Source organism: Echinops telfairi, unplaced genomic scaffold (assembly GCF_000313985.2).
Source record: "Echinops telfairi isolate 266 unplaced genomic scaffold, ASM31398v2 ScPeMD7_18;HRSCAF=68, whole genome shotgun sequence".
Taxonomy (NCBI): Eukaryota; Metazoa; Chordata; class Mammalia; order Afrosoricida; family Tenrecidae; genus Echinops; species Echinops telfairi.
Window position 1 is genome coordinate 35,437,829 of NW_022103915.1, and position 18,947 is coordinate 35,456,775.

Here is an 18,947-nt window from a genome sequence, read left to right on the forward strand (position 1 = left end):
TAGATATATTTCCCCATTCTCATATATAAATATATTTACATATGTACATGCCTTTATTTAGACCTCTATAAATGCCCTTTGCCTCCTGGTTCTTTCCTCTATTTCCTTTTACTTTCCTCTTGTCCCACTATCCTGCTCACTAGCTGTCCTTCTTCTGAGACAAACTTCTTTGTTCTATTGGTAGTCCATGGTGCCTTAAATTATCTTTAACAACACCATAAATCAAATGTTTCAATTTTTCTTAAGTCTTCATTCTTCAGTGTCCAACTTTCACGTGCATATGAGGCAATTGGAAATACGGTGGCTTGTGATTTTAACCCTCAAAGTAATATCCTTGCTTTTCAACGCTGTAAAAAGGTCTTGTGCAGCAGATTACCCGACGCAGTGCATCCTTTGATGACGTCTTGACCGCTGCTTCAGTGAACGTTGAGTGTGGCTCCAAGCACGATGAAGTCCTAGACAACTTTAATCTTTCTCTGTTTATCATGAGGTTAACTATTAGTCCAGTTGTGAGAGTTTTGATCTTCTTTACATTGAGTTGTAATCTATATTGAAGGCTGCTATCTTTGATCTTAATCAGCAGGTGCTTCAAGTCCTCCTCACTTTCAGCAGGAAAAGTGGTGTCATCTGATTTTATCTCAGATTGTTCATAAGCCTTCCTCCAGTCCTGATATCACATTCTTCTTTATATCACCAGCTTCTCTGACGATTTGCTCAACATACAGATTGAATAAGTCTGGTGAGAGGATATAACTCTGACGCACACCTTTCCTGGTGTTAAACCATTTCCTTCTTCTGTTCACACAACTACCTCTTGATGTATGTACAGATTCCTCATGAACACAATGGAATTTCCATTGTTTTCAAGACGACTTCCAATGTGTGATGAGTCACACAGTTGAATGCCTTGGTCTAGTCAATGAAACACAAGTAAACATCTTTCTAATATTCTCTGCTTTCAGCCAAGATCCATCTGACATCACCAATGATAACCCTTGTTCCATGTCCTCTTCTGAATTTGGCCTGAACCTCTCACAGCTCCCTGTCAATATACTGCTGCAACCGTTGTTGGATGCTCTTCAGCAAAATTCTACTTGCTTGTGCTATCAATGATCTTGTTCTATAATTGGAGCATCCTGTTGGGTCACCTTCTCTGGAATGAGTACAAATATGGTTCTCTTCCAGTCAGTTGGCTAAGTAGCTGTCTTCCAAATTTCCTGGCATAGATGAGCGAGTGCTTCCAGTGCTTCGTCAGCTTGTTAAACCACTTCAAATGGTATCCCATCCATTGCTGGAGCCATGTTTTTAGCTAATGCCCTCAGTGCAGCCGGAACCTCTTCAGTACCATTGGTTCACACTCTTGAAATGGTTGGATGTCTACTCGCTCTTTTTGCTACAGCGACTCTGGGTATTCTTTCCTTCTTTTGATGCTTCCTGCATCAGTCAATATTTTATCCATAGAATCTTTCGATATTGCAACTTGGGGCTTGAGTTTTTTCTTTCGTTCTTTCAGTTTAAGATATGTTGAATGTCTTCTACTTTGTTGGTTCTCTAACTCTAGATCTTTGCCCATTTCATTGTAACATTTGACTTTGTCTTCTGGAGTTACCCTTTGGAATTTTCTTTTCAGCGTTTTGCCTTCATCATTCCATTTTGCTTGGCTACTCTAAGATTAAGAGCAAGGTTCAGAATCTCTTCTGACATCCACGTTGACTTTTTCTTTCTTTTCTGTCTTTTCAATGACCCTTTGCTTTGTGTGCGTGATGTCCTGGATGTCCTGCCACAGCTCATCACATCTTCTCTTCCGAGTGTTCGGTACATTAAATCCGCTCTGGAGAGCTTCTCGAGATTCAGGGGGATGGACTCAGAGTCACATTTCGGCTCTTGTGGACTTGTTTTCATTTTCTGCAGCTTCCACATGAACTTCCATAGGAGGGTCGATGGTCTGTTCTAACTGCTGGCCTCTGACCTCATTGTAGGTGAAGATAGCGAGCTCCTCCATCATCTCTTCACCAGATGCAGTCAGTTGGATTTCTGTGTATTGCGTACGGGGAAGTCCACGTGTACAGTCACTTTATATGTTGTTGAAAAAAGGCGTTCGCTATGAAGAAGTTGATGGTCTTGCAAAACTCTATCATGAGGTCTCCAGCCTCACTTCTATCACCAAGACTGTACTTCCCAACTGCTGCCCCTTCCTCTGTGTTCCCAACCTTTGCATTCCAATGGCCAATAGTTATCAGTGCCTTTTGACTGCATGGTTGATCAATTTCAGACTAAAACATCGTATAATTCTTTATTTTCGGAATCACTATCTTAGTGGTTGGTGCATACATTTGAATGATAATTGTATTGATTGGATTTCCTTGTACAGGGGATAAGCATTATCCTATCACAGGCAGCATGGTACTTGAAGAGATCTTGGAATGGCCTTTTCATGATGAATGTAACCCGATTCCTCTTGATTGTGTTATTCCTGCCATAGTAAACCATATGATTGTCTGATTCAGCGTGCTCAATACCAGTCCATTTCAGCTCACTGTGTCTAGAATAATGATCTGTGTGTGTTCCATTTAAATTTGAATGGCTTCTAATTTTCCTAGATCCGTACTTTATACATCCCAAGTCCTAATTATTAATTGGTGTTTGCAGCTGTTTCTTCTCATTTTGAGTCCTGCCCCATCAACAGATGTAAGTCTGGAAGGCTTTACTCCTGCAGGCTTTAGCGCATCAGCGTCTCTATGGTCCACTCTACTCTGAGCAAGCAGATCTTCCTCAGTCACGCTGAAGGGTTCATCTTCTAGCACCATCTCCGACAATTCTCTGCTCCTGTTCATTAGGTCTTCGGGACCTCGCAGTGTCTCAGTGCTGTCCATAGGGTTCTCAGTGGCTACATCCTCGGGAGTGGACGGCGTATTTCTTCTTTGTAGTCCATGTTTAGTCTGGAAGCTCTGCTGAACCCCGTTCACTTTGGGTGACCCTGCTGGTGTTTGCAACACTAGTGATAAAGCGTTCCACATCACAGCAACATACAAGCCACCACAGTATGAGGAACTGACAGACAAATTGTAGGAAATAAGGAAACTAAAAAATATATATATAAAATAAAATTATATATATAAAATAAAATTATATATATATTAAAGAAAATTAAAACAAAAGCATGCTGCTTTGCTAAAAAATACATAGTTTGGAGATGTAGAAATTGCTGATATCCTTGAGAAAGACTTAGGAAGACCTTCCAGGTCAAATAAAGATTATGAGTATGATTGTAGCAGTATCTTCTTTTGTTTTTCGATGTGGAATTTTTATTGTTGGAGCATTTGCTAATAGCATTTTTTAAGTGTTTCATTGGTACATAATAAACATATCATATAATGTAGTAGCTCAATCATATTAAGAGCATCACCACAAACACTTTCAGGTCATTTTCTTCTTTCTCACACTCATTATGGTTAGCTCCTCACTCCCCTGCCCTCAACCTCCCCTGCCATGCCCTGAGGTAATTATTAATCAGTTACTGTCTCTATAGAATTAACCTATTCTGCATTCCATATACAGAAAATCATACAAAAGAAAAACAAGAAACAAACATATAGACACACAAACCCAGCAATAATGACAAACCAAAACAGAGAAAAATCTCAACCAAAAAGAAAGTAAAAAATATTAAACCCTGTAGTTTTTGAGACCCACTGAAAGCTACCTGGAGGAGCCCTGATGGTGGAGTGGCTACGAGTTGGACTGCGATCCACATGGTCAGCAGTTCGAAACCACCAGCAGCTCCAAAGGAGAAAGACTGGGCTGTCCACTGCCTTAAACAGTTAGCAGTCTCAGAAATCCACAGGGGTCTCTCAGAATTAGCATGGGCTCGATGCCAGTGAGATTGGTTTTGGTAAGCTACCCGAATGTGTGACTTGGGCTCGCTGACCCTCCTGGCTACCCTGTGCTGGTCACTGCCATGGATGAGGGAAGTTCTGGTGTTTTCAGTGGAGACCCTCCAACTGCCCTCCTGCTTCTGCCCTTTCTATAAAATACAACTTTCAGATGACATCAACAGATTTTTAAGTGTAGAAATCCTTCAAACAAGGATCAGGACACACGCATTGTGAGAAACCATAATACCTCACCCTTTATATGGATATTATTTTATGACTCTTTCAACCACTCTGTGATGGTATAAACACTATTGGTCCCATTGGTATATTAGTCCAATTATTTGTTCAAGGTCCCACAAAAGATCCAGGATTAGAAGCCAGAGTCTGTAGCTGCAAAGCCTGAGGTCTTTCCAAGCGTTGGAGTAAGACCACGCCATGAAGCTGTCCATAGCCCTGGAGGAGCCCAGGCTGAAGAGGGGGATGGGAGGGGGTGGGTGGGGTGGGGTGAGCAGGGACGTCAGGACAGCCATGACTCTCCAGGCCCATCTGGTACTGGGCAAACTTGGACCTTTCTGTATCTTTTCACCGTTTCCATCTCTTCCCAAGTCTCCTCCTGGCTGGCTTGCCCTCATTCTGCTCCCTGCTTATGATACTTATTTTTCCATTCACAGCAAAACAGTTCACATCAAGGTAATTGATGATGAGGCGTATGAGAAAAACAAGAATTACTTCATTGAGATGATGGGCCCCCGCATGGTGGATATGAGTTTTCAGAAAGGTGTAGTACCCTGTCCTCCACACTAACGTGAGCCTTTCCTCCTCCGAGTCTGTCTTTCTCCCAACGTCTGTCTCCGACTCTTCCTCGTTTCTCCCACTTCTCTAGTTCCCTTTCCTTTGTTTCTCCTCTTATTCATGCTTCTCCTCTGTTCTTTTCTCTCTCTTTCCATTTCTGTTTCCTCACTCTGCTCCCTAATCTATCCTAACAGCTGCCAGCCTGTCACATGGTATTGATAAGAGAGATGCTATGAACCAATGGTCAATTTATGGGATGGGGAAATGGGTAGAGACAAGGGAAGGAGAGAGAGACACACACACACAAACACACACACACACACACACACACACACACACACACACACACCAGCCAAAGACCTGAGAACATTGCTTTTGAGACCCTCTGCTTCTCCTGAATGGCTTTGCATTCAGCAAAGAAAAGGGCCAGGAAGCGTGGAACGAGGCAGGAGGCAGTACTAGGAAACCGACACGGTAGGTTCTTGGTACAAACTTCCATAGGCAGTTACTCTCAGGGCTAAGTTTATATTTCCTGTAAATTAAGAACCAATGTCTGAGTTTCTCTTCTATTCTTAGTTCATCCCACTGCCGCAAACAGGCTTAGGAGTCATCCAACCTGCCCCACCTCTACTAGCAAGGCACAACTCTCCACTGGACATTGATGGAGTTGAAAGTACAGGTTTGAGTTTCAGGTCTAAACCAAACCATCTGTGTTGTTCCCCAAAGTCCCCCAGGAAGAACAGAGGTGTAGAGGCAGCGAGTTAAGTCTGGTTAATGGGAAAGAGGAATCTGACCTGCATAGAACCGTCTTTGAAAAAGCCCCTCGGGTGCCTCAGAACATTTGCCTTCAGCTAAGTAACTAGTCAGGAGAACTTCCCTTTAGATCTGGCCGGGTGTGGGAGGGACTGACCCATCAATCATGTTCCTTCAGGCCACTGTCCTTCAGGCACCCCATCCCCATTCAGTTGTCTTCACAGCAGGAAAATATGGCAGGTCCACATCTTCGATAGAGTCCCGGGGCTCCAGATCCAGGGTCTGGAGAGAAAAGTCCTAGAGACTGCTTCTGGACAGGCAGTGAGCTTTGTCTTTTATCCACTGAGCAAAGCGAACAGACAGGAACCAAAAGTGGGAGAGGGCAAACATGTAACAGAGACACACGCACAATATATGCACACACACCCGTACATGCATCCTGTGCATAGCAGAGCCGGTGCCCGGTGAATCCTCTCTCTTGAGTCAATCACGTTACAGACAGTAAAGCCAAATCTCTTTTTAGAATATAAGAGGGAAGTTCCGAGGGGTCAAAGTAGACATTCTAGGCTTTCACGTTACCCTTCAGAGAGCATTTAGGGCCCAGGCCAAGGACGCATCTCTAAAATGTGATCACATCTCCTGAGTGTGCCCGCTGGTCACCACTGTGTCCCATGAAGCACCTGGAGAGGCTGCACAAGGAGAGCCAGTCCAGGTAGCCCCTTCCCCGTGTCGCTATGACCTGAGCCAGCCAGGGGCCAGTCTTTGGAGAGAAGCAATTTTCAGTGAAACTTGGCTTCCTGCAACATGACTTGGTTTTAAAAGACACTTTGCTTGGGGGAGGTATGCAGTAAACGGAAACAGACACCTCTATCACTTTGTCCCCCAGACTCACAATAATCAGTATTTAAGGAAGCCAGTCTCAGGACACCTGATAAAAGTAAGGAGGAGGTTTTCAATTTGATTTACATCATTTGGTTCACTTTTTTTTCCCAGGCATGCATAAGCTGCAAATATTAAAGGATACTTATATTGTGGTTAATATATGTTTATTTTACTTCCCATGACAGATGCCCGGTTAGATAAAGGATAAGAAAGATATTAGAATTCTGCCTTTCTCTCTCTCTCTCTCTCTCTCTCTCTGGTTTCTCTCCCTCATAAATTTAAAATGCCTTAAAATGATTTTCTTTATGAGACTCATAAGGGGAGGGGATATGGACACAAGGAGGGGAAACAGAGCTTGGCATCTGTTGACCACATTTTCTGTTGTGGAAGGGTCCTGAGCCCTTCCCAATGGACCAGCAATTTACCTGCGGCCCAAAGACTTGCCACTGCTACCATGTGACACCCAATGGAATGTGCTGCCCACCCCACGTCCTACTAACCATCAGCAGGCTCTAAAACAACTCCTCCCCACCATCACACATCCCATTCTTCCTTCCTGCCCATTCCCTCCCTGTCCTCCTGGCTCCCTGACTTTGCCCCCCATCTTTCTTTGCCTCCTGGATCCCTTTCCCTATCATAAGAACAACCAAGACCAAGGAGACAAGGAAAGCTAAGACCTTTTTTTTTTTTAAATGCAAGAGCAACACAATCCACCATAGTCCTGTCAGAAGTCACCGCGGCAGGACTGGGGTGCATGTGTCGAGAGTGATGGGGAATGGTTGGAAAGGCTGTGCTCCAGGTGACCGACCGACCCAGTCGACACCCTCTCTCTCTTGTTGTCCCTACAGGAAAACCCTCAGGGTTAAAATAGTAGATGAGGAGGAATACGAAAGGCAAGAGAATTTCTTCATTGTCCTTGGTGAACCGAAATGGATGGAACGTGGAATATCAGGTGTGAGATTCTTTAAAAAACATGAAAGAAAATTTTAATCAAACTGAAAAGCAACCGAAAAAGAAAAAAAGGAACTATATATTTTTTTATCTGCCCCCCTTTTCTTCCCTTCTCCTCCTTTCTCCTTTTGACTAGCAGACTTTTACATTCTTTTCCCTCCTGTATTCGCGCTCTCACCCTGTTTCGGTATCATCTCTGCCTTCTTAGCCTTAGCTTCATCCCAGTCCTCCTCTCCTACCTTCTGGGCAGTGCCTGGGCCCCAACACCTCATTACCCTAATGACTGAAGTCCTGTATTTTGCTCCTGTGATCCAATTGTCACTGCCCCCTGCACTTCCCTACTTGTCCCCCACCTCCTGTAACCCATATATATGAAAAGCTCCTTGGTGGGTGGGGAGGAGAAGAAAAAGAAAGGAATGTGGTGTGATGCATGCCCATGCCCCTTCCCTGCCTTCTTCCCCTCCCAGCCCTTCCCTCTGGAGCCTGGGTTGAATGCTGGGAGAAGGGGGGGGGGGGGGGGCGGGTTGGGGCTGGGGTGGGAGCCCCTATTGCAGTGATGCTTCAACCGTTTCCTGCTGTATTCCCAACTTCCATTGAGCGTTTGCCAGGCTAGTCCCTTGCAGAGCAGCGCATAGACCCCTCTGTGGAGGTAAGTGTCTCACCTGGGTATTTCGCAGTTGGGTAGACTACAACATGGGAAAGTATGCCAGTGGTCAGGGGCCCTCGAGAGAGCTGGCTTCTGAGAGAGTCGTGCAATCTAGAATCCTGAGGTATTCGACCACCCCCTTGGCGTTCCGCCCATCCCTTGCTCCCCTTGTTTCAACCCCAAGGCTGGCTACTTTGTTCACGCTACGTTGCGAAAATGCAACCTCTGGAGAGGACATTGAGAGTGTGCAGACGGAAAGAAATCATTCCAGCTGTGGAGAGCCCCGAGTCCGTGGGCTCTGGAAGACGGCTGGCATTGGCTAGGGCCGACATTGTGGGTGGGGGTTCTCCAGCAGGGGAGGCCCTCTCAGTGGTCTAGTTGGTGCTCGTTCCTGAGAGACACAGGTGTTGGGCAGCCTCTGAAGCCTGCCTATGCGTGGCACCCCCCACGGGCATACTGCCCAGATCCCAAGATAACCCGCATCAGACAAGTGGCCTCGCCATCACTTTCCCCCAGGATGGGCATCTTGGAAGACCTGCCAGGGACGCCTCTTAAGGAGCGGATTGCATTGTAGTCAGGACATGGAAGGAAAGACGTCTTCCTCTCAAGCAAGTGGTTGAACGTCAGAATTGGGGACGTGCAGGAAGAATAGGTGTAGGAATGGAAAGGAATACTCTTGGGAAATATCAGCTGGAGGGCATTCCCACTCCCCTTCAAGGGGGATACACGGCTGGGAGCCTCAGGAAACGGAAGCCGTGAATGCCACTTTTTGCCAACAAGGGACAGTCACACTGCAAATGCTTCCTGCTCATGTAACACGGGGCGGCAGCGTCAAGCCTTTTCCTCAAGGGGGAGCTGTGACAGATTCCGTAGCCACACATCCAGTCTTCTCTGCTCCAGGTTATTACTCAGTTCTCGTTGGCATCTGGGGATTTTCTGCCAAGCTGTTAAGTCCCGGGTCCTCGCTGGCTTGGACGCATCTGGTGATCTGAAAGCAGAAACCCTCTCCATCTTCCGTTGCTCAGCTTTCCCATGACCACATAAGAAACTGTACCATCAGTCAACTACCAAGGAATGCAGGAAGAAAGAGAAAACCCCTGGGTCTATTGCTTCTCAGATCAGATTCCTACTATTTCTCCTGTTCCTGCCACCGAGAATCATCTCAAAAATTGTCCTATTAACTGTGCTCTCTCATCCCTACTTCCCCTGTGCATTATTTGGCAGCTTCGGGATTGATTGAATACAACAGTCACCCAAGGTCATTGCAAGCCAGCTTTGTCAATTTCCTCCATGACACTGTAGGGTAGACGTCCGAACACACCAGCCAAACTGCACACGAACGATGAAGCCCTCTTCTACTACAAAGCTTTGCCGTCTCAGAAACCTTGTATACTAGGGTCACTACAAGCCAACTTCACCTTGGTGGCCGTGGGCAGTAGAAATAAATATTAGGTACAAATACAAGCAGCGTAGAGAATCTTATAAAGTGTGTCTGCCATGAGTCGGAATCAACTGCCATGGGCGGCTATGGCTTGGTTTTTGATTGGATCTGGAAAGGATCGAGAAGCCGTCTGCATTTTTATTGCCTCAATACACCCTCTGCCAACAGCAAGACAGAGACTGACCTAAGCGAAGCCTTGGGCCCTTCAAAGTATCGACAGAAGCAAAAACCTATGGCTACGCCACGCTCGAGGATACCTTCATTTCTGCAGTGGAATTCTTTGTTCAAGACGGTGTGCTCTAAGTCTTGGTAAAATCTAGGCCTAGAGGAGGAAAAGTGAGGGAGCAGACCAGGACTTTAGCAGGCAGTCTGTGTGGTAGGGCCTTATATCTGTCTGCTCAGTGACCAAGATACCAGGCTAGAAGGACCCACTAGAAATGTGTCAGTTTTATGGCCTCCTTCTCTGTCACCTGAGCCCGAGTGGCATAGAGGTTATGCAAAGTCATCAGTTTGAAACCACCAACCGCTCCATGGGTAAAAGACAACGCTTTCTACTCCTGTGAAAAGCATGAGCAGGCTCAGAAATTCATAGGGCAGTTCTACCCTGGCCAATAGGGTCACAAGGAGTCAGCATTGACTCGATCGCAGTTTTTGGTTATCTATCATCTATCGAGTCATTTTTCAATTTTTTAAGTTCTTCTCATATTTTGGCATTAGACTGTAGGTAAAAGTCTATGAAACCCGATAGTGTAGACTGGGAATCAAATGGAAATGCTACCCAATTTCCAGAATTCCCTGCTATTCTCAGAATGAGAGACAGCACAATGGAAATTGTTTTTCGTAGTCATTCGTGGGAAAGTCTCAGACTTTCAGAGTGGGAGTTTCTGTGCAGTCAAAATGACATTTGCATTTTTAAAAGAACAAGAAAAGAACTGAATTTGAAATGGGAGGTTCTAGACATGGCCAACAAAATCAACTTCAAAGTCGGGGGTTATAAGTTCTGGACAAGCCGGGAGGAGGGAAAAAAAAGACTGGAATGGAAAAAATAGCTGCCCTGGAATGGAGTGGGTCCTAGAAGCTAGAAGTAGATTCTGAAAGCAACACTGTGCAGTAGGGTTAAGGCTCTTGGAGCCTGGACAGAGGTGCTGAATTCCTCAGGTAGGAAAGGAAAGGAATGAAGCCTCTGTGTTGGCTCTATTTCCACATACACACACTCACTGCTCAGGTGTTTCCAGTTACTCACTGAGCCTCTGCTGGAGTATCTGAGCAGGGACCAATGACTCCCACCTGTCCCTGGCAGTCAATACAGGGGAAAGTTCAGCGCCAGCTTCTCCTAGCAAGAATAATGTCCATGGGGTATTGTGTCACTCAAAGTTGGCCTACCTGGATCTTCCCAACGCATCCGTCCTGGATTCATAGAAACAGTGAGCATGGTACAATCGCATCGGACTGTAAGCTAGGAACGGACTGGGTATTCTGAGTATAAAGCAGGCAGTACGGACCATTGGAGAAGAGCTTCCCCGTGTGGCCTCCTGGTGTGCTGGGATCTCAAGTCCTTGGAGGCCACTGGGGCTCTTCCTTGCGCCCCGTGGAAGGAGCAGAATGAATCAGCTCTCTGGCTCACTATGTACCTGTCTCAACCAAGTGAAACAACGGATCCATGGAGTCATGTTTTTTCCACCTTGAAAATCTAGGTGCGAGAGCCCAGACAGTATTCAACTCCAAGTTCTGGATCGACGTGTATCTAGCGGCTCTGAATATCAGGTTATGGGTAACAGACATGAGTTGCGTTCCTAGAGAATCTTAGACGACACCATTCACACATACCCTTGCCTTCTGCACAGGCTCCATCACCCAGCAGCCGCACCAGTAAGAGGGCAGCGTATTTCTAGACTTTGTGGATAAAAGCCAAAAAAGGAGGAGCTGCGCAAAATGCCATCCAAGTGTTAGTGTGACGTGCCATGAGAAAGGTGGATTTTAGTTCTTGGTCTCTCAAGTAGTTTATTGGAAATACAAATTCAAGGATTAGGAAAAAAAATTGGAGCTGGGCAACTCGTGTGGAGGACATCTTTAACTCAGCCTCCTAGTCCATAGAGGTACCTGGCCTTTGTTACCACGCTTCCGTGCACACCTTTCAGTGTGACAGTCTCTCCGGTTCAGTATATCTGGCCCATGACTGTGCCTGCCCTGTTGCGATAAAAGAGGCAGCACTTGTCGGGATGATGAAAAAGACAATTACCCAAATAGGCAACAAATACCCATCTTCATTGAAAACCCGCTAAGTGGAGGCACTTTGTTGAACACTGGGGATCCAGAATCATCCGCATTCATGGCCCCAGACCACCTGAATAGATCTATCGAAAAGAGGAATTTTCCAGGAAAACTTTTTCTACAACTTACCTTTTCAGTGAGTGTTTGTTGTTTTTTAAAGGAGACCTAGCGCAATGGACAACCTTGTAGCTAGGAAGTCAGTGTGGCCGGGGAACCTTATGGGCACCGGGTAGCTGACACGATCCACTACGAGTTTAGAAATAGAAGACGTGGAATCGGGCACTCTTCCTCTCTGGCACGCTACTATCAAGTGCTCTGAATTCCCATTCAAGTCCCATGGTCTCTTATTCACCCCCCTGAAAGCCAGCTACTCTTGTTCTAACCTACATAGTTGTCATGGTAACTGGATTTTCTCTCCTTCTCTACAGAATAGATAGGTTAAGCTGGAAGATCGCAAAGCTCTATCCACTTTGTTTCCAATCCTCAGTCCTCCATCCCTAGCCCTCGGGTCTCAGGGAAGATGTCCACAACGCTCGAGTAATTGCAGGGCAGGGCCTACGGTCACAGCAGCCTTGCCAGCAACTCGGGCCTCTTGCTGCTGCTGCGGCTACTGCTGTGCATGCTCTGAATGTTGCTGCCTTTTGCATGCAGCTGCATTGCTCTCCACAACTAGGCTCACCGCTTCCTTAAGCTGCCAGCACGCACAATGCCTAGGGGTACTTTTAAGATGGGTTCTTAATGGTCTCTCCTTTTCTTCCTTCCCCTTGTCTGGTATCCACTTGCAAACAGCGCTCCTGTTATCTCCAGGTAAGAGGTATCTAGCTCCCCCTTTAACACTTCTTGCCAGCACCATCAATTTGGCTTAAAAACCCATCAATGTCCTTAGATTGGTTTAATAGGAACTGTGGTTTGAGCGAACCTGACAAAGTCGCCTGAAGTCTGGGTTTTGTTTCCCATTTTTAAGGAATCATGAGGAAGTAGAAAATTCCTTGAGCATGACTTCTTTCAACAGATATGGTGACGTTCTGGCAGTTTCTTTCTAGGACAACGAACAAAAATTAAACTTATCAAAGAGATGGTAGATCAAGCTTCTCCTGCGTCTGGACTCATTTATCGGCTCATGTTGTGGAGAACGAGAGGATGAGAGTGAGGGCCAGAATCGACTAATAGAATTGTACTGGGATCTGGAAGAAAATACTTTGGTCTCCAGGGACCAAACAGCTCCTGTGAGAACTTGAAAAGCAATTCCCAAAGAATCTGGAATTTTACTGATCCTAGAGACCTTCCATCTTATCACAGCTAAGAACGAAATTACTAGAATTTTGGTTCATTCATCACTGGTCCTTGAAATCATATGTTTTATGAAAAATAAGAAGTAATAGGATGTTATGGTGAGTGGGACAATGTTCTTGCTGGTAAAAGAAATTTTAGGGAATTCATTTTGAACATATCTTCATAGAGAATCTATGTTCTGTGTAGGACATATACCTACTTTGGGAGTACAATTCCCTGTGTATAATGTAATCATAAACAACAGCCAACTTTGTGAGCAGTTAAGAAATCGTGTCCAGTGTATTCAGCAAAACTATTATGGAATGGGGTATCCAAGACTTTTCAGTATCTGTACGAAGACTGTCTTGCATTTCATCAATTCATTCAAAATTATTATTGACTGTCTTAAAAGTCATCTAAGAGGCCAAACATCTTACAGAGTTTAGTGTTATTCCAAGTCACCTACAGACTACTTCTTGGATTTAGGGAGTGAGTGCATTTGCCTCCTTGGAGATATATATATATATATCCCTTATGTCTTCCTATTTGAGGAATCAAAACTCCAGAGTCTTGATTTTCTAGCATTGGGTTTTGCCTGTTTACATCAGCCATCCTCTTACTTGAGAAAGTATTTGGGCTTCTTTGTTCCAACTCGTGTCATCTTCCACCAACCACATACACATAGCCACACCGCGATTCTTATAAAGAGTTACCTGATCAGAAACCCACAGGGGCAGCTCCTCTCTGCCCTGTAGGGTCACTGTGAGTTGGAAACGATTCAACGGCAGCGAATTGCTGTTCCTTGTACTTTTAATGCTTGCACAAATACCACGTTAAACTAAAATGAGAAAAGAGGATATATAATCCTAGATATTTTGATCTGTAAGTCTTTCATGTGGGGTTCCTTGATTAGGAACCCTTTTAAATCCACGGAACATCTCAGAGTCTTGTTCTGATGTTTCTGGGTGGAGAGGCAAACATGATGAACATTTTAGTGAGGAGTGGAGAGTAATAAGTTCATCATGAACCACACCACCGTGTTCAGAGGCTTGGGAATAAGGACACTGGCTGCATCCTTGGACCGCTGTCTGAGAATGTCTGTGGAGCTATTGTAACCTAGTCTGGTCTGCCTGGCGAGTTCTTGATTCTTTCAATATTTGTTCACCCTCTCATACTATTAATTAGTTGCTATTCTAATTTTCTCTTCCCCTCTTATTCCTGTATCTGAGGATTTGCTCAATGTGGTTGCACATCGATCTGAATATCAAGAACACATAAGATCATCCATCATTTAGTCTCTTAACTTGAAATTTTGAGGAGTCAGATAAACGAGTGGCCAGCGTCATCCTAATCTTTTAGATCTGACATGTATTATTCTTTCAACAAACTAACTTATGTGAATTTACAAGAATGTTTACCACAAAAATAAGCATGAGGCAGGAATTGCTGCCAAACCAAGACCCTAAATCAGTTGCTTTACAGGCAAATGAATCAATCATGTGGGTGGAGGGGAGGGAATACCTCTGTGGGGCTGTGGAAGATCTAAAAGTAATAGGATTGGTTATTTGTCAAAGAGATTTTTGCAGAAAATTAGATGGAAAAAATGTCAACACCCAGGTGGACATGCCAATAAGTGGATGACTAGCCTGCCAGAGGGATCTATAGTACCAAGTGATAGTTAGACCAGGGGTCAGGCGGGTACATTTCTATGTCACTGGGGTGCTCATGGTAGTGCCATAAGGTTCTTGTGGCACATGTAAAGTGTGACAGGGAGGAACTGGAGTGCGAAGGTTGGAATAATACTGTCACTGTGAGGAGAGACCTGGCAAGATGATGCCAAACCTGCAATGGGAGGACAGGAGAGTGCCTGTGCTTTTGTAGAACCCCTGTGTTTTTCTCAAATTGCTTCTCTCGGAATGACATATAGCTGACTTCTAAGATACCTGGTGTTATAGCCAAGCCCTATCTGCCCCCAGACTTATCTTCAGAATTAACTAATGCCACACTGAGATTCTATGGATTGAATGGGGTCAGGCTGATATAGGGTGTCTTCTGACGTGGAAATCCAAAGAATGACACAGATCCTTGAGAAATAAGGATATATATCTTCAAGGGAAGGTAGCACCACGGACAGCTCCCAAGAATCTTGGACTTGCCTTCTGTGCATGCAGGAAACATTGAGTGAAACAGCTGGTCTGGGATCCTCCACACACACGGTGACCATCTCCATTCAGACTGAGAAGATTCTTATATTAAGGTTTTCCGCTGGGTACCCTTGACTTACTGTCGTTTCAGTAAATTCCTTTCCTCGCCACCTCAGGTGCTCTACTGTCACCGCCTCCCTTGCATCACCAAGTCCCAAACTAGAGAAAACAGATCTTCTTGGCCTCTGCCTGACCCGTTTTGTCCTTGAGATTATTCAAAGATTAGAAGAATCCTTGGGGGGATTCACCGTATGGAATAAAAGCATTTGAGCTGAATAAAATAATTAATTTCACGTGAGAATGTGGACTTGGATGGAAAATTGTTTAAATGAGCTCTGAAAGAAACAGGCGGCCAAGAGCAATTTTCTAATCAAAGGGAAATAAAAAGATCCAATCTCTTGTTTCGCTCTAATCCTGAAAACACGTCTTCGTGGTGGAGTGGCCTTCAATTGGACCCAACAAGTGAAGGAGAACGTTTCTGCAGCTGTTCACCATGAGATGGCACCAATGGCAACGGAAACAAGATCCAGAGGGACAAGGCCGAACCTGGAGGCGAACTTGATGCTGCTTCGTTTTTGAGCACCCGTTTGTATTCCAAAGGAAATGTGCCTGTGGTTTTGTTTTTTTAATAGAAATCCTGTGGATTGTTCACTGGACACCATCGGGATTTGGGGGCATGGTTCCAAGTTTCTCATTGTGAGGATAACACTCACAGGGATGAAATGTAGATGTTTCTGGAACCGTTCCTCCTTTTGCTGCATAGATGGGATGATGCCAACACTTTTGGAAAAAGATGTCAATGGGAATCAGTAGATACTCTCTCTGGAGCAAGTGCGATTCTCTACTTCCTACCAAGAGCTATTACATTAAGTAGTGGAATTGGTTGGTCGTCATCCCTAGTGGCTCAAAGTAGTTAGAGGTCAAGAGATTTTACTTTTGTCCCCAATTTCTACACTATCACACCAATGGTGAGGACTTCGTTTGGCTTTTTTTTTTTTTTTGAAGACTGTTGGGTCAGGTTGCCCACCTAACGAATGCTTGTCCCGGGCCCCCAAGGATCCCCCTCCTGGTTTAATGGTCATAGAGTTCTCAGAAATTCTTAGGAAGAGGCACCAAAAGAGACACAAAGCTCCTATTCCCAAGTGCTATTAGCTTTGCCCCCACTGCCCACCCTTAATCTCTAAGCTTTAGATGGCTTGGAAATGGCAAGTCTGCTTTTGTGTTGTTGCAGAGAGGACAGACCGGAAGCTGACTGCGGAGGAAGAGGAGGCCAAGAGGATAGCAGAGATGGGAAAGCCAAGATTGGGTGAACACCCAAAACTAGAGGTCATCATTGAAGAGTCCTTTGAGTTCAAGGTCAGTCCATCAGTGAGGTCTAATCGAAGAATAGCACAATGGGAGGGAGGCAGAAGACGGGGGATGTTGTTCTACTTTCCCACTGACTATGTGAAGTGGGGACTGAATAAACCACTTACCCTACCCTGGGCCTCAGTTTCTCATTTGTACCATGGAATGAGTAATACTGGTCATTTGTACCTCAGAGGAATGCAGGAGGAAATAGACCATAGGATATGGAAACAAACTATCATCGTTATGAACTGTATCATCTTTACTGTATGTTTTCAAAAGAACAGTTCTAAAACCCACTACTACCGGACAAGATTTCTGTAGTGTGTTACTCCCATAATCTAATGTCCAAAATTAAAACCATAAGAAAGGAGGAAAATAATGTATTATAAGTTATTACCCAAGACCATTCCATGCAGAACATTTGGAACTCCTGTGAAGCATGCTGGGACATCGGGCCTCCGTTAGTCTTACAAAGCGCAAAACTCCCCAATGGTTCTGCGCATTCTAACCTCACAGCTCCAAGTTTTTCTCTCTCTGGCAGAGTACGGTGGACAAACTGATCAAGAAGACAAATCTGGCTTTGGTTGTGGGAACCCGTTCGTGGAGGGATCAGTTCTTGGAGGCCATCACTGTCAGTGCCGGTAAGAATGATCTCGAGAGGGGTCCCGACCCTGCGGGGGTTAGAGCAGGTCACCCCGAGCAGGGAAGAGCACAACTCGCGTGCCGGGGGAGGGTCCAGCCTTCCCAGCTCCACTCCTCGATGCTTGCCTATTTCCCAGGGTCCTCCTAGACACTGGGTCACTAAACCAGTGTCCATTGTTTTAGAGCTGATGCTACCTCTGATTTCAGATTTCGGTTCTTCTGTGTGAACTTGGATATTTATGCAGCATCTCTGAAACTCAGTTTCATCATGGAAAAAGGGGACGATTATTACCTTTCTGAGAATACTCTATTGTACTGAACCGAATCTGGTAACTTTCTGGGTTTCTTGGTGGTGCTATAATTATACCACAAGTGGACGGATTTAAAGAACAGAAATGAGTGTTCTCACAGCTCAAGAGCCTAGAAGTCTGAATTCAGGGCTTTCTCTCGGAGGGTTCTTGGGGCAGAGATACTTATCTCTATAACACTGGGGCTCTTTGGTCCTCTGGTCGTTTCCATGTGATACCTCTCTTGTTCCCATCAGCCCTTGCATCCCCGTGTCTAATGTGCTCTTTCTAGACCTCAAAAGTCCTTAGTTTGAAGACACACTCTATGCTGATGTTGCTGCATCCACATAACAAAGAGATCCTTATTCACAAATGGCAGTACAGTCACGGGTAGAGGGGTTGGGATTCCAGTATTTTGGGGGGGCCAGTTTGGGGAACATAATTCAATCCATGAAACTAACAAAATAAACAATGGCCATCAAGTCAATTCTGACTCATAGAGACCCTATAAGGCAGGGCAGAACAACCTTGTGGGTTTCAAGACTCTTTAAGAGAACAGAAAGCCTCATCTTTCTTTTGTGAAGCAGCTAACAGTTTCAAACTGCTGACCTTGCGCAGCCCACTACGCCACCAACCAAAAACCAGATTCGCTGCCATCAAGTTAATGCTGACTCATTCTGGGTTTCCGAGACTGTAACTGTTTAGGGCAGTAGAAGGCCCACTCGTTCTCCTGCAGAGCTGCTGGTAGTTTCGAACTGCTAACCATGGGGACCACAGCCTAATGTGTAACCACTATACCACACGGGCTCCTTAATTTACACCCTAACAGGTATCAAATAAGTACTCAATGAATTCTGGCTTCCATCGTTTCTTTCTCTCATTACTTCAGTCCCCTTTTCTGTAAAATGGGGCATAATCCCGATTTCCAGTTACAAAGATCAGGTGGTTATAAAGTGCCTAGTGCTGACTGCCTGCGAAACCCTTCACCTGGGTGATTCTAAGCTCTCCTTTGGCATGTGATGGGTCCCCACTGGTGACTCCCAGCATAGCTGGGAGCCCTGGAGGCCTACCGATGTAGAAGAATGAGGATGGAGAAATTCTCCCCACCACCAATGTTGCCTTCTCTACCACCAGCTCCCCTCGTCCTGACTCAATCAAGGCCAGAGAATGCTGCTACTGGCCTTGCCCTTTTTCAAACGAGGCTTTGTTGTCATAGCAACCCACAGGGTCAGATCCCTGAGGCTCTGGGCCAGAGCAAAAGTGCAGCCAGAAAGAGAGATTTGCTACTGTGTCCGCTCCTGCTGATGTCCCACTTTTCACATTACCTGCTTTGGATCCTCCTGGCTTTCCCCTCCGATAAGCTGACTGCGCCCCCAAAGACGCACTGACAGAATGTAGGCCCTAACCTCCCCCCTCCACAAACGAAGGCTCAGAGCTGTGTTTTGTCAGCGAGGGGTCATGTGCCTCCAGGTGCAGACTTGCTTCGTGGCAGTGCTGTAATTAGAACCCAAGGGTCCTGACTGCTGCTCTTTGGAAGAAATCTGCCACCAATGGTGGCAGAGATTGCCCTCAACAAAGCCC

General features: G+C 45.4%; 1 protein-coding gene across 4 annotated transcripts in view; it reads left to right on the forward strand.

The window, feature by feature from the left end:
- SLC8A3 (solute carrier family 8 member A3) overlaps positions 1–18,947 on the forward strand; it is a 154,679-nt gene that overhangs the window by 126,066 nt on the left and 9,666 nt on the right. For 2 of the 4 annotated variants that reach the window (XM_004698684.2, XM_045288140.1), the window contains exons 2-5: positions 7,151–7,254; positions 12,401–12,418; positions 16,319–16,443; positions 16,979–17,078. In XM_004698684.2, the coding sequence (XP_004698741.1) occupies positions 7,151–7,254; positions 12,401–12,418; positions 16,319–16,443; positions 16,979–17,078 (347 nt within the window). Of the gene's footprint in view, positions 1–4,581; positions 4,654–7,150; positions 7,255–12,400; positions 12,419–16,318; positions 16,444–16,978; positions 17,079–18,947 lie in introns of those variants that run through there. The other 2 variants (XM_045288141.1, XM_004698687.2) reach the window with 2 other exon arrangements.